Raw genomic sequence first — 27,120 nt, forward strand, 5'->3', positions numbered from 1 at the left:
CTTCACGCATGCATGATCATAGTGGTCGGCTGCAGAAAGTACTCTATTTTACATGGAAATATTTTTATAGTGTTCTACGTTTGTATAATACACTGTCCAGTTTCAGTACTCTATTTAGAGTATCATCCATGCTTGAAGTGTTTAAAATCTTTCTGGTGAGTGTCTGCTGCTCATCAAACCAACTAGCGTTGAATCTGAACGTGCATTTCCGGCTTGCCGTTACTTGCGTAGTAAAATATATTGTGGATTTAGGCGATATTTCACAAAACTGCCACTAATTGACGCTGTCGGAAAGTCGGTCTTCTGTCACTTCACACGATTTATATTTTCAAAGGCAGCGTGCTTGAAAATTTACATTACCTAACAAATCAATTAATTTTTAAATCACAAAGCACAAAAATTTGCGATTGTGACGACAACAAGTCCCACAACTTATACGTTCAAGATTGAACGATGATACGTTAAGTGCATTGTGAGCATTTTTCCAAAGAGAAAATTGAATTTACAATGTGACATCTACGCTGTTGCAAACATAAGTTAAAGTTACCCGGCCTTTACACAGCGACGTAAGTATCGAATTTCTTTTGTCGTAGTGTCAAATTTGATTAAGCACACTTAACTGTACCATTAAAAAACTTAAAAAAATGAGAATAAAATGAAAATAATTTCTTTTACTGATAATTAATCCATATCTTTTCAGTACCGGAAATCCCGGTACTGAGTTTCTCAATCCCGAATCCCGGGATTCAAAAATCGGTACGGGATTGCATTCCCTATATACAATTTTGTGAATCATGAATTGCATCTGCCCTGAGATTTCACACCGGTCTGACGTCTAGTATCAAGCCCGAAGACTTTACCAATTTTGTACAGTGCGTCTTGTACGATATTTCGATTGATTTGAATTCAAGCACCTAGCACAACAGTAGAATATTTCTTATGTCAAATAGAACAATAATTACAATAACGGGCTGACCTTGAAGCAGTGTAAATGTTGGACATTTTATTGACCCACATGCTTGTCGTAAATTTTGTTTTTCTGCAATCGGCGACTATGAAATAATCGACTCATTTCGTTTCAGTTGCTTTCCAGCTGATTCACTCATGTAAACAAAGTATATTTAAATCATTAAACGGTGTTAACAGCACGTACGTTATGTGTATCTTATGCACCCGTATACCAGTATATTAGGCACTTTTGCTTGCATGAGTGGATCATCTGAAAAACAGCTGAAAAAAATGCGTTACTTATTTCAAAGTCACCGACTGTATTTCCTTGATTGTAAGTTTTTGTCTCGATTCAGCGGATAAACGAAGGCCTTGAGTGCTTGTAACACCGGATTAGGTGTGGTCATACCTAAATTCGTTGTTTTATTAATAGACATCTGGACAGACATTTAATCCGAGAAGTAAACGACATTAATTAGCCTAAAATACATTGCCTGTATCTAGATTCGAATATTATGAAATTTGTTGCACTGATCTAATTAACTATATGACTCTGCAGTCTGCATGGACAATTTAAACGACCCATATACTATATTCGTCATCGTTACACAAAAAATGTGCAACTTAAAGAGTCGACTTAATAATTGTAATATGCTGAGAGAGTTCCGGTGGTCTGTTGAACGGAAATGACTGGTGGGGATTTTATGTGACGAATAATTCATTCCAGATTGATAATGCGGGGATAGAAAAATTGTCACTGCAGTGAGAAAAAAGATACTTTCAAACTTTCCCGACCACTCCAACAAAAATATTTATTTATTTTATTTTTTTAAATAAAATTACATTAATGCATTACTTAGTTAAGTACTTGAATCATTAGTCAGAACGATTCCATACAGTAAATATTCAAAAGAAAAAGTCAAGTGTTCTATAGACCAACAAACACTTTTCTCAGACTTTTTTTCTTCTTCATTCCACTCACGATTTTAATCGCTTGCAATTAATCGACGTTATATGAGGCGTAAACATGGGCATAAAGAAGAAAACACTCTGGACAAGTCAATAGGTCATCGATGAAGGCGTTAATTCGCCTTTGAAATATGATAATTAAGCTAATAGATAAAGCAGTTAGTAAATTTGTTTTATAAAACGGTGCAGATTTGCAAGTAATCGGCACAGTGTGGGGCCCCTATATAGTTTTCGTAGTTTAACAATGTCTTATAATCCGATTAAGTTGATGCCTAGAGCTTCATCAATTTTATGGGTCTATTAATGTTCTTTTTGCCGCTCAGCTCTCTGCTCAGCTATCAAAAAGGCATTTTCATTTGTTATACTCTTGCGGTTCATATATATATACATATATATATGGAACAGTGTAACTATGATGTTTCTTTCAATGCTAGCATCTTTTGTACATGAAGCATAATTAAACGTACAATTTTTGTGTTATTATTAGTCCAATTAAGTGATTATCACACAATTAGTACGATCATACGAACGATCATCAATGTAAATATAATCAGGATAATTGTCTTGATTAACTGTTAATTTCTGACACAATTAGTGTCTCACGGTATTCAAGTGTTTCCAGTTACGATAACATTGCTAGTTCAACAATCGCCTGTGCTATAAATCAAAACATTCTGGATTTACATCGGCAATTAATTTTACACTCGCCAAACCATGAAAACACTGAATACCACGCGTCAAACGTTATCGGAAACCACACTTTTTTAGTTCTCTCTCAGCAGACCTTGCAAACAGGTCTAGGGATCCAGGCGATGTTTTCCTTAATGGTGGAGTTTGTTTATGTTATTCGTCAAAGACAGAAATTTGATACGAAGGCGGAGTTTACTCTCCGTATCAACAAGTAGTGTGATGCACATCGAACGATCGACGCGTTCGGCTTTATATCGCGTGTTTTCGGTTTCGTTTTTTTCTCATTCTTCTTCTATACATTCAAGTTCAACGTTGAACGGTGTGTATTATATTTGGTTTTGTTGTTTGTGTATTTCATGGTGTGACGAGTGTAATAGTTATTTTCATCATAAGGAGAGAACACACTCAATCACAGTATGTGTGTGAATTCGTATGCCGAGAGAATTATTTTGCATAAATATACATGTGCAAAAATAATTCTCGTGGGATACGAATTCACACACATACTGTGATTGAGTGTGTTCTCTCCATATGATGAACACAATTTTATGCGCTTTATGATACGAAAAACGGAAAAAAACAAAAAAAGCAAAAGAAAGTGAGAGAGTTAGCTCCGCCTTCGTATACATCAATTCAAAACATGTCGCATGCGAGTAAAACATCATATATATCCCTAGACCTGTTTACAAGGTCTGCTCAGAGAGAACTAAAAAACTATGGTTTTCGATAACTTTCGGCGCGTGATTTCGTCTGTTTTCGTATCATGAAGTGTGTAAAATTGTGCGCATCACAGGATTGAAAGCACTCAATCACAGTATAGGGGCCGTTCATAAATTACGTAACGCAAAAATCAACATTTTTCAGACCCCCCCCCCGGGTCTGTAACGCTAAAAGGGTCAAGTTTGACCCAATTTTGTTAGAACCGTAACGCTTGCCTCATACCCCCCCCTCCCCCCTCTTGCGTTACGTAATTTATGAACGGCCCCATACGTGTGAATTCGTATACCACGAGAATAATTTTTGCATACGTATGAAACATACATACTTATGCAAAAATTGTTCTCTCGATATACGAATTCACACGTATACTGTAATTTCGTGGTTTCCATCCAAGTGATGCAAATAACTATTTATTAATAAAAAATTTTAAGTCCTTTGCTTGGAGCCATGAATAATTGAACTTTGGTTTTGTGCGACCCCTCAAGAAAACAGAAACATTTACTTTGACATTCATAAAGTCAAGGTAGAATAATACGCAGAACCCTATAAATCCGTGACCTTTTCTTTCCGTAGATGGAAAGCACTTTAATAAGACTCATCGATAGTTATATGGTTCGGGAAGCTATTCGTTTTCAAATGAACAATCACACAACAAAAATCACCTGCACGAACTGTTTTTCTTTCGGTTCTCGTCAATAAATGAATAATGGGATGGCATTACAGTGCTAAAAAAATGTTCACTGATTTGCGTTCGGAGAAAATCTATTTTGATGATAAATGCAAATTGAACATCCGCCGGAATTCCTAGCTGATAACTATAACCTACATCCAATATTGGTTTTTGTTATCTTTTTTCTTTTTCAACAAACTGTATTCTTTACAACAGCCATACCAAAAAATGATCCAAATAAATATGAGGAATTATTATATAGCCTGTAGAGTTAGAAATGATAAAAAAAATCCTCATACCTCACTCGTGGACTCACAAATGAATTTGAAAGATTTGTTTTTTTTATATCATTTTTATCGCAATGCAGTCATTCTTTATTTAACCGTTATACCACACACACACACACAATCGCCTAAAGCAAACAAGAAAAAAATATATTTCATTTAAAATCGCGGAGTTTTATGAGTTTGTTTTTGCTACAGTTTTCGCTTACCACAAAAACTTTGTGCTTAAGTCAATATTTGCATTTGCGGTATTTACCCTTACATTTTGTCACGCCAACAACTGGGAAAATTAAATCTTTGCATAACGGTTCACGTATCGTCTTTAAAATTTAATTAAAATTGTAGTTTTCAGTCAGCATCGTTTGGGGTAGAAAGGCTGTTCACTTTCCTCTAATTTAATGACTGTGGTGTGGCAAAAACACTAGATTGTGTGCAATTAAGAATAAGTCCAACCGTAAATGTTGGTACAATTTTATATCAACACCCAGTATACAAAAAAGAAAGGAAAAAATATTCCACGGAATCACGTGCTGGAATGTAATTTATAAATGATATGGCTGGACTTCGAACGATTCTAGCAAACGAATGAGTTTCAGCATTATGGTGGATCGATTGTCGAATTGCTTCATGCTTTTGTGCAGTAAATCAAATTACTTGTGTTTATTACCAACGAGGTATTCCGGTTAATGTCTTTCGCGACTAGTCTGGAAACGCGCCCGCGACCAGACTGTCCTTTTTTAGACGTGAATTTTCTTAAGCCATTAACTGAATATTTTATTCAGGCTGAAAGCTTATAGTGCAATTCGCAGTATTGTAATCGGGAGAAATTTTTAAAATTGAAGTCTCAGGAAAAAATAGTCTTATTGGTTTTTACCGCTTTTTATCCTACTAGAAATAAATAGAACATTTTTGTACAAACAGTTAAGAAACACTGAATTGCTTCCAGTCGTTTAATATACGTTTTGAAAAGGGGTTTGAAGAATTCGTTTAGGAGAATCACCAAGCCGTTTCTAAAAACTTCAAGTGGTAGAACGTAAGAATGTCTTAAAGCTTCGACTTTCATTGGAATTCATTTCGTTCCAGCCTCTTCCACAACGAAAACAAACAACTTTTATGAGGTGGTTGATAAGAACGCTATAGTTTGCGGACAGGCCCGGACTGGCCATATATGGCAACTAGGCAAAGCACAAGTGCGCCTTTTGGATTTTGCGCCTTTTCAGAAATAAAATGTATGTACTATTGTATCGCTGGTCTAGATGATATTATGAAACGTAAAAGGCGCTAATTGTAATTTCTATATTTTGTGGTTGAAAAACGCGAAAATTTTCGCCTGCGGCGCTAATGAAGGAAATCGTTAAACCTTCAACGGAATACAGTTTCACCTTCGATTTCTGTCGAAAGAAATGAGTTTTCTTTAGTTGCTTGACGGGTCAGATTCTTTGACTGACTGTCTGAATTTCGATTTTGGTTACCTTAATTGGAAATGAAACTCATTGAACAATCCATTTTTATTCCATACAAAGAAACACCAAGAAATGTTTTTGCTGTTGTTGGTGAAACTTTGGGATTTTTAAACAGAAAGTTCGGTTGGTCGATTTTCACATGATTATGATTTAGCCTAAATACGACTAAAATAAAAAAAAAAAACAGTCAAGAAGAATCGCCAAAGTAAAATCGCCAAAAAAATTTTCTTGGCGATTCTTCAGACTTCGGCGTTTCTTCACACTTTGGCGATTTTTCTTGGTGTTTCCTCGTTTTTTGTTATTTTGTTAAATCACAAGAAAAATCGGCAATGCAAGAAGAAACGCCAAAAAAAGTGAGGAACGACCAATTTTCCATTCTTGGCGTTTCTTCGTCGATTCTTCTTGGTGTCTCTTCGCACTTTGGGGTTTTTTCAGGTGATTCAGCAAATCAACAAAAGATGATAAAACTCCAAAAATCTCTAAAGTTTAAAGAAGCGTCTTCACATAAGAAACGTTATTTCGTAGAAGGATAAAATGGCTAGGATCTTACGAAGCGCGTTTATGTTACATTTTGTAAAAGGTTAAAATTACTATGATCTCGCGATGTGCCATTATATTACATTTCGTAGAAGGATAAAATTGCTAGGATCACACTAAACGCTTACGTTTCGTAAATGGATATAATTCGCTAAAGTGTGATGAAACGTGAAGAGATAAACAAATCATTTTTGTGTTTTTTCACACCTCGACGATTTTTTTTGCGTTTGGTGATTCCTCTTGTCGATTGACCATTTTTTATTTGTTACATCGCCAGAAAAAATCGCCAAATTGTGAAGAAACGCCAGAAAGAAAAATTTTCTATTCGTGGCGTTTTTTCCCATTTCTTAGCTTTTCTTCCTTTTTCTGACGTTTCTTTACACTTTGTGGATTTTTCTTGACAATTTCTTTTTTTGGCGATTCATCACAAGAATACTAAAAAATCAGGGAAATCGGTTTATTAGCGTTTTTCACTTTTAATGTATTTGGTAATTTTCTAATAATTCTTATTTTAATCCTAAGCAAGTTTTCAATAGAATTTCAGCTTCGAACGGTTCATTAAAAAAAAATTCGCTCGCTCTGCTCGCGTAGTATACTTAACAATTTAGTACTTTTACCAATTCCAACTGTAGCATAACAAACTGTATCCGAAATAATGTATAGGATTTGTGCAAGTAACAGCTGAAAGAGAGCATATGCTTATATTCTTTCTAAATAATAAGTTTTCGTTTTTTGCGCCTTTCGACTCATCGCACAAGTGCGCCTTTTGGGAGCCAGTCCGGCCCTGTTTGCGGAGAGGCTGAAGGTCACATGTTTTTTCTTGTCACACACAATCCCTACATATCACAAGCAACTTTTAAAGAGACTCACTATCATTCATTCAATTTTATCAAAAAATAAAAAGTTTTTTTTTCCTCAATCGTCCGCTAATCTTCATTATGCAACCGTCGTCGATACACCCTAATATGAGTAACAATGTTGAAATTAAAGTCGTCATTGTTTCGTATTGATACTGGATGGGTTCGTTATAATTAAACATCATCGATGTTGCTGATAACGTTCGTGGTATTTGCTGCTATGAATAATTGTTGTACTGATAGCACCTTGTTATTCGATAAGATTCTACAGGCCAGTGGAATCTATATTTAAAAACGATATGAAGATTTCTCAAAAAATAAATGTTGCCACTTCAGGATTACGATTGAAAGAGATCGTTGTTAAGCGTTGGTTGAAATGCAGTTATGTATTGATTTTGCTATAGGTAGAAATAATTGGAAAAAAATAGGTCGAACTCAAGGAACGACTCAAACTGTAAATAATCTTTTTCGCCTCTAATCGAGTCAGATAACGATAACAGAGTAGCTGGCTAGTACAAGAAAATCAAATTGATTGAGGTGAATCCCATGGGAGAAGTAAAATCTTTTGAAGGTCAATCTATAGGGGTCAAATCAATCAACCGATGAATGAATCAAAAAGACGTATGAAAAAACCGTATACCGACTTGGCGCAGTCGTTCAATATCTAAGATCTTCTCGATCAGTGCCTGTACAATGTCAGAAAAAGGGAAAAGAAATTTCATTTTATAACAGCAAAATTTCTCGTACTGCAGACAAACGCAATGGGACGGGCCTGGTTGGTATTACAAATAAAATAGAAACAATGAAAATGTAACAAAAGACTTACCTGAGTTACAACATAGCTGCCTTTCCAACTGAACAACGGCTTGTGAAACAATTTGAACTGAAGTCGTAATTTCCCCATATCGTCACTTACTCGAAAACTGTCCGCTAGTGTTGTCAACCAGTTAACAACATTTTCGTTCGCATAAGTAATAAGGCCTTGACCGAACGGATGTTTTCCATCCAGTACAAAGTTAATGATTCCTCTAACACTATTTTCGGTTAACAGCGTTTCCTCGTCCAAATGGACAATCCAATCGCTGTTGTTAAGTACATTCACTGAATCTTCCAAGCAATACTGTAACGCACGTGATTTGAACAGTGCACCGCTCTTCGTTTTATAGTCTTTCGGCACAACAATTTCACGCGTTCGCCGATGTTGAGCCAAGTTTATTTCTTTGTCCGTCACCACTTCAATCAGAAAATTTTCCAAATTTGCGTCCAGACATGTGTTCATATTGCGTGCCACGTTCGCTTTTACCAAGTCGGGAAAATCTCCACGTGTCACCACCCGAATGCAGATAAATGGTGCCAATAGTGGGCTACCTTTCAGTACTACCTTCTCCGGAAATGCATTGTAAAATACTAGACCGCAAAAGTTGAATAGAACTTGCGGTAACGTAAGCAGCGTTAAAAACCTCAGTAAATATAAAATGACTGTTGCTACGTCACCATACGCCGTCCATGGATCGACGAGTGTGAACGAATTTTCATTAATTTTAATGCCGCCGGAAAACAGTTCGAACAGCAGGATAACGGTGAACAGCAGCGTACAGTGCAGAAAGTGTTTTGATGTTGAATGCATGTTCGTATTGTTGGTGATTCCATTCAAAATATGTATTGGCGAGGACAGGAATTTGGCGATACGGTGATAAAGTCGCATTATCTAGAAAAAAAACGACAAAAATGGACAAAGGTTAGTTACGGTGAATAGGAATTTCGCAAAGTTTAACATAACAAAACAAAACTGTGAATTTTTCCATTTTTAAGTCCATTCACCTTTGTGACGATTCAGTTTCTTTGTATATATAACTTTATAAATTGTAATAATGTCTATAATACACACCGAAAAAGAATCAACCTCGTTATACGAGCATGATTAATGCGAACCATTGTAAAAGTACAATAATAATGATTCATATTGTACTTGGCAGGTTGGGATATCTCTATTTTCTATAAATAACTCAAGCAACATATCAAGTATAATCGGAAAATATATTTTAAAAAAAACATTTTTACACGATAACTCAGACGACCGACATCTATACAATATAATCGCACTAATGAGAAAATAATAAAACGATTCAAAGTGTCGTGTGTTGTATATTATTTTCTGAATCATCTTTGATGTCGCAATTCATAGTTGAATAGCCCAACACTTTCTGAGTTTTGCAAATTCAGTTTCAATGAATGAATTTCCCCCTTTAATCAAATGTGGCAGACCTACATTTTAGGTTTTAAAAGTGCAATAGGAGCGTCGGGGTTTGCACAATCATTCCACGATGCAGATTACAGGCCAGATTTGATACAGAAGTCATAGGTCTTTTGAAATCGTATTCGCCCATTGACTGGATCTATTGAGCATCAAGAAGAGATTTTATGCTTTCTTAAGAGAAACCGAGATACCTCAAAATCTAGAATTCGAATTTGTATGAAAAGTACACCCGCTGATAAATTAACTTTTTTTTGTACTATCGTAATCCAGAGATTAACTACAAATGTTCAACTAATGCATTGGACTTTGGTTTGTTTCCTTGCTATCAGTTGCAAAATTTCCGTTCAATTTAGGTGCAATTTCCGTTCAATTTCAATGACGTCGTTGGGTGAAATGAAGATAGAATGTACTTTGTACATAGGGTGGTGGACATGTGCCAGTAGTCTGAAACATATTGTTCTTTCATTCCCAAAACCAATTTTCAATTAAAGAACCATAGGCGTCCAAACTGGTTCAGAGACTGGTGCGATCCCACACTACAAAGACAATTTCGATTTGGAAACGCACTAAGATTTTATTTCTTTTAGGAAGGAAAGGAAATTGCCTTTAGACCGTTTATACTCGTTGAGTAATTCCATTACTCTGATTTCTATAAACGCGTACTTGCTTGCTGTAAAATAAAACAACCAACAACCGAACGAAAGAACCGTTGTTTTCTATACGGATTGAGTGTGTCCTCAACAAAAGCCCGATACGAGTGATATTTTTACGTGCACCTATATTGGCGCAGTTTTCAACGGAAAAACATTGTGTCATAAACATTTATACGCATCAATTAAATCAATCATAGGTGGAATTATTTGATTTGTTATCAATTCATCACAAGATTAATTCAAGTCACATTTTAACCGGAAAGTATTTTAAGCTAACCACAATTGTTTTGAAAAAAAAAACTATTTTTTGAATGCAAAATTATTCAGAATTTCCGACTTAATGACGAATTTTTAGGAGAAAAATAGCGGAAGCAATCACCGCTTTATCATCGCTACGTTTTTTATTGCTGTTGCCATAAACAGGGCTGTATCCAGAAAGGGAATGTCAGAGTGGGCTTAAAACCGAAAAACATATTTTAAATGGGAAAATTAAGGAAAAACCAGTTTTTTTTACAAATTTTAGGGCCCACCCTAGAAGGGGCTAGAGACGGCACTGGATAAAGCAAAACGATAATCGCTAGACTTTGTACTGTAACGATGTCAGTCTGACCATAATTAATCATAGCTGCTAAGTACTATAAATAAAGAATTTTCTTTTCCGAAGCGAAATGATTCCACACGAACAATTTTCTTTTCGTTTCCGTTCAACTCTCAAATCAAAACATGTTCAATGTTAATTTAATTTCTATTTTTTTCTTCTCTTCTTCGTCTTCTCTTTCTCGTCGTCTTTTTTAATGATTATTTTAATGGTTTACGGTTTCACATGATTAAGACGAATCTATTTTTCAGTGCTCTGTGATCAACAATTTGTTAGAAAACCGTAAAACTGATTGAACTACTTTCGCTATAAATCTTAAAAGTCGATTAAAAATCGACGAAACCAAAAACATTTCAATGGAGAAATGATTGCTTTTTCTTCGTTACAGCAGTTAAAATTACATCATGAATTCGATAATTTTTTTTAAGTGGGCTTTTCATAGTTTCAATTTATTATTAATTTATTTGAATTGAGATGAACCCATGCTTACGATATAATACATCATGTTTAATTGCAGCTGTTCCAGAACATTGTGTGACTGTGAATTATTATTATTTTTTTAATTTAAGTTTTGTGCTTTATCTTGTCAGACAAAAAATTTGACCCACGTACAATATTCTTGTAGATGGTTTGTGTGTTATCATTGGTAGCATTCACACCAGCCGGCAAATGATCTCTTTTTAGATCGTTTAAATTAATTTTGGGCGATATGTTTTTAGAATGTAGATTATGTAGATGAGTCCCGAGAAATTATTTATTATTTTAATGACGTCCAAGGACGCTGATTTCGATATGTGCCAAATTTTTATAACGAAAATTCGGGTTTGATTGCAATAAATTATAATAGCTACATCTATTAAGTAACCAGATTCAGGTTAAAATCGTAACTTTTCAGAAACGGGTAATCATCTGCAGTCGACAATGCAATGACTAAAATAGACCGATAAACCCAAGATAACTTGGTCTAATATGTTTTGTTAAAACGAATGAAGTAATAGATTTAACACAAATCACTAATCCGATATATTGATCAAGAGAAGTTAACAAATTAAATCAGATTTAAACAGATTTGTATGGTGTGGTGATGAGCTTGCGGTTTCCATAAGACTAAGAAATTGCTTACTCTGATTCGACATAAATGAAAGTCAATCAGTCGTACTAGTTCTTCTTTAAATCATATCCTTTCGGCATCTGTCGACCCATCAATCACCTTATTCTTTGAAGAGAAGCATCGATCGGATACGACTTCAGTTTCTTCAAATTTTACTTGCATTCTTACCTATCATCCTAAGCAGTGAAATGTTTATCGAATTTCTAAAAAATTATGAAAGTTCGGAGATTCTGACTTAATAACATTGAGAATAATTATAATAATTATGATCCAGTGTGTATCCTGTAAATATTAGCGATCTATCTACGTCATATCCAATGGTCATTAAATCGAGCTCACAACCGGAAGCAGCTTATCTATCGTAACGGATTTGTTCTATAAACATAAAAGTTAAATTTGTTTCGCTGTAAATAAGTTTTTCAATTTCTCCGATAAATCAGACATCAAAACTACAATTAAACCAGGATTGATAGCAGATAAAACCGCTTTTAATGCACTCAACATAATTTCCATTTATTGTTCGACAAACATAAATAACATCGGACCATCATCAATAGCCAATTAAAGGATTATAACGATTGATCGTTATCAGATATAAAAGGTTGTGGTTATGATGAATTATATGCTATACACAATTATTTCGTTTAACTAAATGTAGAAAATAGTCCGCACGGACGCCTTATTAAAATAATAATCAAGTGATTAATCAACCGATTCGTTGGGTGGCAGTGTACAGGTATTATAGTGGAAAAATGATCTGGAAGATAATCGAACATGTATTCTAATGGCAATTAGATGGAACAAAAATTAAACGCCATAGCCACTGCGGCGATTGTTGCAATATAAAAAATTCATAAAATTACACACCACGAATGTGTCGTGTGAAATAAAAATGATTTTGTGATCAGATATCTATAATAATGCGAAATGTGATTTTTTGTATGTGTGACAGATTCAACACAAATCGGTAAAAAGCATTCGTGCATACAAATTAAGTTGACTCTTTAAGAATTGGTGGATCTGGTTCGATTGAATGGAAATCAGCGGCAAAAAAAGAGTCATTACAATATGATGTGGGAGAATTTATTATTAGAAATGTGATGGTCATACGTCTATCCAAAATGGTATATGCTAATTCAGTAAACTTCAGACTCGTATTGCATCTCGACCTACATGTTCTTGTCCGTCCAATTTTGAGGCTAAGTGACCAAAAAATTAGGATTGCAAATTTTGTGTTTTGTGCTAGCAGTGACGCTAAATAATAGATAAACATTTTGGTATTCTCAGCTAGTTCTTGCTCCTTTTGAACACATTTTCTTCAACAAACACTGGTTAATTGAAAAATATTTCTCTAACTGTTTATTTGTTTAGTTACTCATGTAAATGTATATTCCATCTGCATTACCATCTACCCACTGATACTAACGTTCCAAGAACATATAATAATTTCTACGAACTACTCTCACTCGAAACACTTCATAGAAACACATGCCGTTTATCATTAATATACCTTTACGATATCCCAACATATGCGATGAATATTTTGTCGTATACAATATCGGTGTCTTCATACGGTGTTTTGCATTTGCAAAAAAAAAAAAAACAATTTTCGCATATTCCACTAACAAAGGAGTGAATTTATGACTCAGAATCAAAGAGCCAAAACAAAAATAAATAATTTTTATCCACACAATATGTGTGCACGTACACCGTATTATTATCTACTTTTATCGAGGTTATTTGCTGTACGAAATGTATTTGCACGTTTTCGGCAATAGAAACATTTCAAAATGCAAATTTTATGTTTAAAAAAACACCCAACTGAAACAACGCGTTATTTATTTCGGTGGAACCATATTCTATGGTATAAATCTGTTTTTTGCAGTTCCGAAGCAAAATGTTCACTTTTTCATGCATCATTTCAATGGTAAACTTTTCGCTCTTTTCGTTTGACAATTTCACATCTAGTGACAAAAACAACCACTTTTCACAACTTGTTCCATAAATAACTATTAAATCCACATGCATGCTTCAACATTAGCATTTTCACACAAGATAATTTTTCATTTCGCTGCAATTGTGTCTTTCATAGTGTAGTGACAGAATACTTAACTAGACAGTCGAAGGAAGAAGTGAGACATAAATTTAAAAGTCTAATGATCATAGAATAGGCAGATAGATACAAACTAGGACGTGTGCGGAAAAAATGCACTTGAACAACGTGTTACTGATACACATATCATGTTATGCAATTGATAATCATAATAATGCAAAACAAAACATTTTCCACTATACAAACGCTTAATTGAATTGATAATAACAGAACAGACGTTGGGCGAAAGTTACATTTCAACTTTTTCATGTCTATACCGTGGAAACAACACCGATGGATTTACAATAAATTGGTTGAAGTTCATTTAATGATTTTTTTTGGCAATGTTCTCATCGCCAATTTCTAAATTTCTTTTAATTAATTGAATCACTTTTAAATTGAAATTGAAAAAACTTTCAACAACTAAATTCATGACAACTACCATTCGAAATAAATTGAATCGATTAAAAATTCAGAATTGAAATTCCGCAAAACATTTAATCGCCGTCCAATGTACGGAAACAAAACAAAGAAACGTACTGAACACTATCAACACTTACGTTTTGATTACAAAAATGTTATTATTTATATTGTGAGAACTAACAATGTCCGAACGTGATGTGTAGATATCAGCAAAGTAATCAAAAAATGGTTCTGCAACCGCAGGGAAAAATAAAAAATTTGAAATGAACGCGTTGAAGTGTTATTTGTGCTTCAGTAGGTTGAAGATTACAATCGATAACAATTCCAAACAACTGATTAGTAATAATCTTGACTCATACAATTAGAACAATCATTAATTTGTCGTAAAAATTATTACTTTTTTTAACTACTTTCTAATCAAATTTGCAATCGTGATAAGTATACGTAGCAAAGGCTTATTCATTTTAATGATTCAAACTTAAAATATTTTATTTTGAACTGGCTTATCAATGATATCAAGTATTCAATTTCGCCGTTGTTGAAACCATTTTCTTGTAGATTATTAAAAATTTAAACTTTTTCTCTTCCCATACGAAGAACTGAATTGTACGAAAAAAAAACTGGTAATGACGAAATCGTCAAATATGGTCGTTACGTCATGAAAATCGTCACAACTCTGGTAGAAGATAAACACTTGTCATGTGTTTGGCGTACATGTAATTTTTGAATTGTTTAGACGAGTTAATGATGCGTCTGTAAAGTAATGGTTCGTAATTTTCCAACTAAACAACTCATACATTTCGTCAATTCAATTAAAAAACAAAATTTATTTTTTATTGTCATTTGAAAATAACCGACAGTCGATTATGTAAAAAACCATTTCGTTGATAAATAATTCGACAGTGAACATTGCGGAATAATGTGGCATCTCATTATGCGAAAATATATAATTTACGGATGTTGTGACAGCTATGTAGGATATTTATGTAAACTTATCCAGAAGTCAGTGACACTAACTAAGTTTTGGCCGTGATTACCTAAATTCAAACAATACGGTTATATTCCCTGAAGAAAAATCAGTTGGTTTCAGTTACCATGCCAATTTTTTTTTCTTAAATTCCACATACCCGGCAGTCTGTTTTGTATCAGCAAGTTTGAGATATCTTGCTTTTGCCTTTATTCCTTTGAGCTAACGTCTCAGACCTGCAATCTATTTGATATTTGTTCAAGTTACAATCAAGTTGTTACAGTGATAGCAACGTTTATGTCTCAATCATGATAATAATGACGAACAATTAGGTAACGGAAAAAAATCACTGCAATTTCACAACTGTGATGCTAACTGTTACAAGAGTCGGATTTTTAAATTTTTCGTCGGAGAATCACTAGGAATTTAATCAAGATTCGGAAAATCCCTGGGAATTGAATCAAAATTGAAAATAGTTTCGAGCGCAATTTGAGATTTGTAATATTTGAAAAGATAAGCGGAAAATATTATTAAAAAATTATTCACTAAAAATAACTATGAAGAATAGCACACGAAAGCGTTCACAACGAAATAAAATAACCGAAATACATTCCCAGAGAACTGACAATCAAACCGTACATAAACATAGTTCAGTCACCTGTTTCAGTCTTGTTATTTATTAATTTGCCATGGATATCGGTGTAAGGTCACACACATCCCATTTCATTTAGTGAAACTACATAAATATTTCGACGAGGAGTAAATTTCTCGCACTGGCTGAGTAAGTTAATACCGTAAGATAAGAAATTCTGTAGATAACAAAAAAAAAGTACGAAATGATTGAACTATTGTTGAGTACAGCTAAACCTAACACCAAACACGAGCTTTGCAGATAAAATTCATTTAGAGGTCACAGTAAATTTTTATTTAATTTCTTATTTTATGAAAATTTTAGTGGAAAAATAACAAAAAATAAATTAGTAGAAACATGCCTCGAATCGGAAACAGAATAATCCTCTGATAGCTAACAGGAGATTAAGTAATTTACATTTAATCAGACACAAACAGCTCATAGCGGCTTTGTTAAATGAAATTAAATTAAAAAAAAACTATCGAACTGTAAACACTTCGCGAACCAATCCAAGTTTTTTTTTTATTCAACCCAACTCTCCCGAACAACTAACTCTTAATTGATGTTTCACAAACTGATCACTACCTTGTCGTCTAGTGTATCGAAAATCGCTCAGCACCAGATAAGCCAACAGAGCGTATACAATAAATATATACGGTACGAAACAATCAACCTTGTTCTAAAACCACTACATATTTTGTGTATTTTTTTTATCTTCAAAATACACGTCAATATTATGTTAGAATTTGTATTGAAATTTTACAGAAAAATTTCAAAGATTTTATTGTTCTTATGTAACAATCTACTTGAGTGTAACGAAGTCGATATACAACAACAACAACAACAAATTATTTCGAACTAATGTTTTAGTATATCACAAATGTATGTCCATATACCGTTTATATAGGTTATTTGACGCGATATCAGACTTGACAATTGTTCTTAGGAAAGCCATAAAGGTAAAATAAAAAAAATGTATTTTGGATGACCTAACCAAAAAATTGAGATAACGATTTTGGAGTATGGTAGTGTGATAAGTGTAGTCTATTTTGGATGATTTGCTCACATAGATAAAACTAAGCCCGAAATGAAAAATGCGTACGTAAGAGGTGTCTACATTAAATGGTACCTTACAATTGTAATTAACCTTTGAGCGTTGCTACGATAAGACGGCAAAGACAGATGACTGAAGACTTTTGCAGCATCTTTTCACAATCAATAAACCGTATTAGTGGCACTAGAAAACTTTCCATTTATTGAGTGTCAGATCAATAACTCAGACTGAGACTCAGATCAACAACTTTAATACAAACGAAGAGACACAAAAATGAGAAAGTTGTAGGTCGTCATAGCTATCGAGCATCTGTCTACATACCTCGAAAAGCCGAATATTCTCGAGAATTTACAACTCGTGACGGCTCACTATATCGATTAGACCCGTGCTCACGGAATGATAGAACTCTAGACATTAGACTTTTCAGACTTTAATCGGTAATGAAGAAAACTGTTTTCGGGAAAACCCAACCTGTAGTTATGGAAACAGTTGATCTGGAACTGGAAGTATTTCCCCTTAGCTACCACTTTACTTGATAACGATCTGAAATTCATCACTAAATGCACTTAAAATGCGCATCAACTTACAAAATTCGAGGATGTAAATATTGACAACAGCAACTCTTTATTTGAAATCCATACTCTTCCTAATGTGTCTGACTAGGCAAATTTGTCTTTGATTCGACGAATCGATAAACCGTCCACTACATAATTTTATCTCAAAACCAAATTACATAATTGAATTTGAAATAATTCAATTTACAATTCGTCAATGTTCACTTATCTTGGCAGCAAAATTATAGCCGGTAAATGTACGGCTATATAATACGTTCGTAGCGCATTCGCACATTTATCAGCAATGCGAAATCCTTCGTCAAACGGTTTATGCTATAAATTTTGCGTTATCATCGAAGAAACAGTTCCATCTGAACGTATTACGCGCTATACGTATACTATACACCCGACACAAACCTATTAGAAACTTTTTCTGATTCGCAGTTTTTCAATCCATAAATACCTATATCACTTCCCACTTAACCATGCAATGGTTTCACTAGCTTTAGATAAAAGTGATTTATGATGCGTGTGTTCTTAAAAAAAAAATGGAAAATCTAGTACTTCAAAGTCTCAGAAACACAAGTAAATGTGTCTCATGACTTGTAGACACGTATTTTAAAATGGTAATACGTGTCTATCGTTTTGTTCAGTGCATTGCCTATTCAAAGCGAATAGATAAAATGTTAAGTTTATTTTACCATGAGCTTAGTCCAATGAGGAACCACTCGTTTAATCTGCAACGCTTGTTCATCGTATTGTCACAAATGTTTTTGAAACCAAATTTATAAAAATCAAAGTGGATTTCACCAAAAAACACTTTTATTGTTAGCCCGAAAAAGATCATTTAAAGACTCACCAAACCACCCACACACATACCGCAGAACCAGAATTCTTTGAATTAACCAAACGTTTGGTATATGGGTAATTAGCAAAATATTTAAAAAAAAAAATTGATTTATTCTTGACGAACAGTGTTCTGAGCAACGACTTTTTTTCTCGACTTTTATTTATATTACGTTGTCGAATGCACATTAAAACTTTGACGATGAGCCATTATGTCGTTTTGTTGTAATGAAACCATTTTTTTTTCTCATTCTCATAGCCGTGTACATTTTAATTTTGAAATATTTATTTAATAGTATACAGTACATACAGTACATCAGTAAATGTATAATGTAAATTACATCAGAAATATGTTTAATGCGTGAGTATATGTATGCGCATTAAAAATATGTCTTTTTTCACATAACATATAATTTCAAACGTGAGATCTGACAAAGATTAGATAGCTTAATGTTGCGTTGTATGATACATTGTATATCACATTGTGGAATAAAAAAAAAAATCGTCCGAGCACATGATCATTGGTAGAATCGAACAAATAACGAGGCAAAAAACGTGTCATTGTAACACAAGTAAAATATAATCTAATTAAACTGAATCTACATAGAGGTATAATTTCATGAGATAAAAATAGAATTAATATTTAAAGCAGATTTCAACGAAGAATTTCATTAATTAATCAACATTGAATAAACAAATTTGGTCGAAGGTCGTCGATGCTGGCATGTAGCAATTGCCTAGAAAGAGCGGTACAAAAAACATTACTAGTGCGGGTGATAAATACGTCCACATGATTACAGAATCGGTATGGAAAACAGACTATTTGGCGCCGCTAAATCTTTATGGTAGGGGACAACTACTTTGTAACTTTTCAGAAATCATTACCCAAGCTATACATTGAGCCATAGAATTCATGACTCATGCTCTGGTGCTTCTCTTCATCCCGTTGCATTACATTCGTCCCTTCTATTTTTTTTTTTAAAGAAATATCATTGATGTACAATTTTTCCACGCAATATCGTTTGAATATTCGTACAAAAATGTCGAAAATTTCTTAACATTTGAGATAAAATTTCACTGCTTTAGCACTATAATGCGAAGAATGTGGCTGCGTACATTCATTTATTATTTTTTTTTAAATCTTGCCTATTTGGCTAATGCGTGTACCAATATTTTATATTTATGGTAAATCTGAGCTTTTACTGTGGAGCCTGTGCTTTGAAGAGGCACAGTTTTAAAGAACGCATCGACTCACTGGATGTTTAGTTTTTCGACTATTTTGAGTGTGTCCTGAAGCTTGTATGTATGTACCGCTCGTGCTGCTAATATATCAAACGGTCTTTATTTAATTTTTTTTCGATGTAAACCCTTCAAGTCGATGGAGAATTTGAAAACGTCTTTATTATCGAAATCGCTCTAAATTGTTTCATCTATTTACGTTAGTGAAGGCGTAGATTTAGAACGAACACGATATTTTATACAAGGTAATTAAATGTAGTATTCCGCATTAACCAAACGTTAACACAACAAATCGTTCAAAATGGGTTTTTCCATCTCAAATGGTTATAAAAACTTTTTCAGAAACAATTTCAGTTTGGCTGGTGTGTTAAAACAATTATTTAAATTAATTTTGTTGTGACGCGTTAATTGTTGCATATTTAACGATCTGATAGACGAAGATATATATTTATACTTGTCTCACTTTACATTTAATTATAAATGTTGACTTTTGAAACTTGTACGAACGAATGTTATAGTTGCTAAAGAATTGTCGGTATACACACAGTCCGTTGGTAACAAACATTTCTTCATCACTTAACATTTTATTTTTTGATTTTTAATGGGGAAAACGGTCGTCGTCAAGAATATTCCACTCACTTGCTTTAACGTTGCTGTTCTTTCTTTTTCTTTTTGTTCTAATTGATGTCAAAAAATCTCAATGTCGTAACTGGTTTACTTTTATGTACGAAACAACATCTCGTCGATGTTGCATGCCAATGCAAAAAAAAAAGAAAACAAAAAAAAAATTGTTTCTTCATTTTGGTGTCTTGTTCTTGTCTCGTATGAGAAGACGTTGATCAGACATCACAGCGTATCTGAAGTGGAATACGAAAGCAAAATCTTACTTTAATCGAAAAAAAACCAAAAATTTATTCAATCAAGCTTTTCAACGGCATAAAACAACAAAAACTCATCGGAAATTACCAGCCATACTATGCACGTCGCTTTCGGAAAATTATTTGTGATGAAAATAAGGTTCGGTGGTTTACCTCTGTAGAGTGTGTATGTAAAATGTGACACACTTGTCAACGAAAACAATTTATTTTGGAGTTCTGCAAACATTTTATGTCATGTTTGATATGCCACAGGACAGAATTTGTTGGTTGTAATTTCTCTAACTTTAACTTAATGAGGAAATACAATACAAGTGTCCTAACATCAGTCAACGTAATTCGATACGATACTGAGCTTGCATACATTGAGGAGTGATATAGGTTATTTGCGTGTCTGTTTCGTACGATTGATTTTAGATAGTTTTGCTGGTTGTAGCCCGAACGAAGTAAGTGCAAGCAAAGGCGCCAAATCACAAGAAAAATTTTAAAATTCGCTCTCGTCCCCGAAGCATGTATATGAAGTCATTCTTCGGCCAAGACTTTCGTTGGCAATTGAAACCATTATGTCAAAGTGACCGTGACAAAGTCTCACTTTTAGACGAACAATTACATATGTCTGTTGGTCGTTTACACCCGCATTGTGATTACTAATTTAATTACGTAGTTAAGAGTCATATCGCCAAGACTTCAGTCGATTGGGGAACAAGCGGTCTCCGATTTTAATGAGTGATAGCTCGTTGGATTTGTCTTTCAATTCTAGGAAACACGTTTCTTTCACTTTTTCTAAAAAAACATTATTTTCTGTCAAAAGCTCTCAAAAGTAAAGACATATCAGAGGGTACCGAAAACAGTTTTTCGGCAATAACTCAAGAAAAAATTATTTTAAATTGTTGTAATGTTGTACAAATGTCGTCCTTGGAAAGACCTACAGGTAGAGTATACGCACTGCTTGGTGCGAGTACATGCACGAAAAATATAGTGGAACTGAGTATGGGGTGTTGTAGCTGGCCTCACCCACTATCGTTGCACATATAAATGAACCCAGTACTTTTGTATTGCAAGCCCATAGATGTCTTGGAAAAAAAGTTGGTGCCAAAATGCAGATTTTTTCTTTTTTTTCTGAGGGCTCTACAGCTGGAAAAGCATCTGGAACGGTACAACGGCAGTCATTTTTTATCGTCTACTATTCTTTTACCTTATCAATAGAACGCTTCGATATGTCGCGAATCCAACGAGCTATCACTCATTAAAATCAGAGACCGCTTGTTCCTAAAGTTAAAAAAAATCGCCTGAATATTTGGCGATATTACTCTTAATTCCGAAATTAGACCGAGTGATAATTCTCAACATTGTGGCATTTCAAATGTTTTATATTAGTTGTCTGAATGTATAAACATTTATCTCCGAACAATGTCATTAACAAAATGATTCAACTATTAATCTAGGTCCTTGTGTACATTATCTACAGATAAGGGTAAGTATTGTTGCGCAATCGAATATCATAATTCATTCATATGAATGAAACGGTTTTTTTTTATATAGAAGTGAAACAAATATTCTGAGAGATGGCATCAAAGCGAGCCGAGACTTCGGCTTATTTAAACAGTCCTTGTGTTTATTTAAGCTTGTAGCTACAAATTAGCCGTAATGGAACGCTCAATAAATCATATCAAATAGAAATTATCATTTCGTTTTTTTTTTGTTTGAATCCGATTGCTGGTAATTAAATCACACTGATTCATTTGATAGTCGAAATAAAACTTAATGATTGAACAAGCAGTTTAGTTTGAATTTTATATTTACACTTCGTTACTTTTCCAACAGTTCAAATGTCCGTAAAAATTACGATTTACTTCCATACACACAATTTTTTCAGACCGATAATTTTATGCTTAGTTCAATTGAATTGATTCAACATTTTAATGTCAGTGTACGTTTTCGATGAAACATTACCGGGCACAATTTTATTTTGTGCATTGTATACCGTATTTAAAATGTGTACACACTTTTAAGGTCAGTTTCGTCATCGTCCACTTTGAATGAACCTCGATAACTTCGATATGTATAAAAACAACGAGCTATACATGCGTAACCGCAACATCAAATTTGAAAATTGTTTTCAACATGCCGATTTGATACAAAAAAAAACGCTTCGAGCATTCCGATCTGATGGTTTTTTATTCTTCTCTATCACGTTACTCTGTCATTTCTCATGGCAATGCTATTATACCTAGTGTATACCATTTGATTTATGCCGATGACACATTAGCATTCGGAAAACTGTTAGGATTCGTGCTCTGTACGCCTTTATATGGGAAAATTTTTATTTTCAGTTCACGGACATGCATATAGGAGTCATTTCACGCCGGTGCTTTATCGACGCAGTCATCACTTCAATAATTAACGATAATTCAGCAACAATCTATTACGTTTCAGTAACAAAAGAACCGAAGGTCTCGCTGTCGAACATTCATATACTCGTTATAATTGCTAGCTGTAACTAGATATTTCTACTATCGAACATCTGCAATTGCAATGTGTGTTAATATAACTTCAGTTTGATATTTCAAAACTAGTAACAAGAAGTATGTATACTGAGGGTCATACACAGAGGACGTTCAATATTTTTGCCAAATGTTTACCCATTCGGATCCTTTCAACACGCTGTTTCTCAAGTATCCACTTTCTCATTTGCGGAACTTCCGATCAGGCTAGGACTCGGCATAATGGGCGATTGGGCGTCGCCCGAAGGATCGTTGGCAATTCTGGACAGTAAAATGTTTAAGTTTCAAAACTCAATTTTACGAGCTTCACAGTAGGTTAGCCAGTTCGACTCTGCCTCCGATAAGTACAATCCTCAACGGTCATTGAAACTATGATAAATTAAGTTTAAAAGGAGATACAAACATTAACTGCTTACTTAATCTCATGTAATTTACACGCACTGTTAGTGTGTTAGGCTGGTTACTTTAAACAAAAATACTTCTAATCGCGCAACTATTGTGTACCTATAGTTACAACGAGATTTTAACCTGAATTCACTGACACCTGATGTTTGAACAGATTGTGTATTTTTGAAGCGAACCGAACAACTATCTCCAATAAAACCACATTAATTTGTAGATCAACATTTTCATGACATAAAAATGACGACACAATCACGTAAAACGTTGCATATTATTATTATACATAGCGTTGCGTGATCTCGCCCATTTAATCTAATTATTTTAAAATATGCTTCGTTAAAGGAATGCGGTTTTGAAGCGTTTCTACCTTCCTTAACATTATTTTTATATGGCTTCGAAATGCAAAATGAGATTGTCTTTTGTAAACCATAATCTATTTTTGGATGCAATTTGGATGTTATTATGTGGTGCTTTGGAATGTTCTTTACAAAAGCTTTTAATGGAAGCTATTTTCGGCTGGAAAATCGTTGTCATTTAATGCGTCTCGTGTATGCTATATGTATGCTTTAATGAAACTACCAACAACACTGACAATTAAAGTTGACGTCGATGTCTTCAATTTATCGTTTCAATTGAATTTTTGGTGTTTCATTTTAAATTTTTAATCGAAGACAATATTCTGAGCAATAATTCTGTTCTCAAAGTCTTCATATGTTGATTTAAAATTGAATTTTTAGATTTACACAAATTAGACTTTTGCGTGGAGTTACGTAATGAGTTCAAATCTTGTAGTAGAGTATGCAGTTAAACGGTTGCCACCGACGAACCCAGTACAAGGACAATATCTATTACTTTAAAGAAGCAAAAGATTTCAGAAAAATGTGATTCAATTTTGTATCGAACACTAATAGACTGGTGACTTACGGTATCGTGTAAAGATTTGGCATAGATTTCAAACCGTGTGGCCTTATGAGAGATATTCTAAATAAAATCAGTAACATTGGAATAGGGTAAGTGGTCAAATGAAATCAAAAATGAAATGAACCCGGCATTAAATTTCGATCAATTGCCTCGTCAATTCAACACAAATTTAGTGTATCCATAAACTGATACTGACACATATTAGACGACTAATCGCAACGACTTTTCATTTCAAAAACCAAATCGCTGCCAAACTGTATGATCTTGCTTAAAATTTCAAAACAATTTAATTCAACAGAACCAACCAAATTTTCATTTTTAATTTTGTTTGCTGTGTGCTGTGTTTGAATAGTCTTTTTTTGATCCCGAGTAATAAACACAAAAATTCTCAATGAAATAAATTGGTTGTCAACATTGAATCAGTGACTAAAAACAAGAACATAAAATCCCAATTTTGTTGAAATGGTTTCAGTGAATCGGTTCTACCATCATCACTCAAAAACATTATTCGCATAAGTGAGCATAATTTCGGATGGTATAATAATTACTGTAAAATTGTATATGGTTTTTTATTGTTACCTTGGAACTAAATGTAAAGGATTCGTTTCCGTTTCGTTCCAACAGACAACACAGTGAATACTGCAACAACAAAATTATTTAATAAAAAAAATGATTTCCATAAAATCCAATTACCCAAATTGTTGTTTGTTTTTGTTTTGACTTTTTTTTATTATTATTTATTTGATATAACCAGCAAAAAGTCATTGTTGAAACATTATTATTGTTCAATGTTCAAGTACATCCACCACACTTTAAGTACTTTTAAAAGTTATTTTCTATTATTTTATTTATTCTTATTATTTATGATTTTTTGGTGGAATTTCATTTGTTTAATGAATATGAAATGTGCCGCAATATTTACATGGTAAAAATAAATATTAAAAGAACGAGTATGTTGTTTATAGGAATAGGAAAAAAAATATTTCGTTGGAAGGTATCTATATATGCGCGCTTGTCTATTTGTATCGTCTATCGTCTATATATGAAATTATTTACTCAATTATTGGATCACCAGCGATAACAAATCAATAGAATGTAATAAGACTTTATCGCTAGCATAGAATTATAGAAATTCCAATTTTGTTTTATGTCTCAACCATAAGCCATGGGCTCGACGTATATAATGAAACTACCATTGCATGAGCAAAATATTGGATTTTTTTACCGCCAGCCCATGCAACGATAAACCAAATATCCACTGGTAATTGCTAGACATACTGTCTACGTCGATATTCCGATTTTTATGCGGAAAAAAGGGGTTGAGCATGTAAGCAAGAATGCAAAATATTTTGAAACAAAACTATTTGGTTGAGAATTGGATAGAAAAAGAAATACTAAGGGAGGCATCTAATTATCACGACTATGACATTTTTGACGTGCGTCTTTGCTGTCAATGAATAGAATGGAAGTTTTTCAATCTAAATAATGGAATACCAACACCAGGCTACACAGACATTTCCGTCACTAGCAAATATGAATTCTTGATGCCGAATTCTTTTTGTAATGTGTGTATTGTATATTTATAGGTCTTGTCAGCACGACATATTGCTTTCATTTATCGAAAAATATTAGGGCCCCAAGAATTTCAGATGAACATTTTCAAGCGGTCTGTCTATAAAAAACTGCAATATTTGTTTCGTAGCCGTACTCATTGTTCTCGGCTAGTCATCTGTTACTGACAACGACTACGACAAATAAGCGAAACGTTCTGGCTTGTTTCCTCTTACATAGATTAGCTTTTGTTAAAACTATTGAAGTAAAAGATTTTGTACCAAACACTATAATTTAAACCAAGAAGTAGCAGATTATGTTGTTTCAATCACATTAAATTTTGGCTTTAGAATATTGGCATTTTTCTAAGAAACGCAAGACGAATTGTTTGATCTGGTTTGAAATTATTGAATCTAATAAATCTATGGATGTACAGTGAACGACATCTCAAATGTCTCACTGTCATTTTTTTCAAAGAATGTCATTGTGAATTCGCAATGACACAATGAAATTCTCAGAAAAATTTGACAGTGAGACATTTGAAATATTATGTATATTTTTGCATAGGGGCTTAATTTGCTAAGAGGCGTCACATTTCAACCTAAAAGATTTTGAATAATTGTACAATATCTTGAAATTCACATTTTTGAACCATGGTGACTCTAGTGAAACAGCCTCTTCAACTTCTCAATCAGGATTCGTTGAAGCAGTTCTCAACATTTTCTTCTTTCTATACAGATGGAAATATATTCAAACAAAAATCACTTTTTACACTAAGTACCATCAAAAGATTTCCATACGTTAAGTACCTTATTTTCTAAACTCTAAATGCTTTAACAATGGTTGAACCAATTGCATAAATATTTTGTAATCATATGGCGCATTCGCTCTCGAATTGAAGTGCGATATATTATTGCGCTCCTACATGGCTCAATTAAGTATATTTCGAGCGTAATAATAAGTCAAATTACACAAAATTCATCAATTATTTGAAAATCAAACGATAAAAACAACTCGACGAGAAATGCTTCCTAATGCCAAAAATTGCAATCGATTTACACATTTTCTTATAAAATGGATCTGCTTCGGTAATGGGATACATTTAATTTCTTCTCTGCTTTGTTATGACTATTATTTGTTACCATATCGTATAATCAGTGAAACTATATCGGCGAGAGTTTATATGTTACAAAATAAATATAGAAATTAGATAATGTGTGCCTTTAATCGAGAAAGATAATTTTGTTTTCAGTTTCGTTCGGAGGTCAGAAAGGTCACTCGTGTACTTGAAGGGCAAAGCGTTA

At 33.7% G+C, this 27,120-nt stretch overlaps 1 protein-coding gene across 7 annotated transcripts in view; it reads right to left on the reverse strand.

Moving 5' to 3' along the window:
* The window catches only part of LOC119082186 (beta-1,4-mannosyltransferase egh), a 34,564-nt gene that overhangs the window by 2,098 nt on the left and 5,346 nt on the right, over window positions 1–27,120 (reverse strand). For 3 of the 7 annotated variants that reach the window (XM_037191638.1, XM_037191630.1, XM_037191623.1), the window contains exon 2: window positions 7,965–8,846. In XM_037191638.1, the coding sequence (XP_037047533.1) occupies window positions 7,965–8,843 (879 nt within the window). In that variant the 5' untranslated portion in view covers window positions 8,844–8,846. The other 4 variants (XM_037191665.1, XM_037191613.1, XM_037191647.1 and 1 more) reach the window with 4 other exon arrangements.

The sequence above is a fragment of the Bradysia coprophila genome, chromosome X (assembly GCF_014529535.1).
Source record: "Bradysia coprophila strain Holo2 chromosome X, BU_Bcop_v1, whole genome shotgun sequence".
Classification (NCBI taxonomy): Eukaryota; Metazoa; Arthropoda; class Insecta; order Diptera; family Sciaridae; genus Bradysia; species Bradysia coprophila.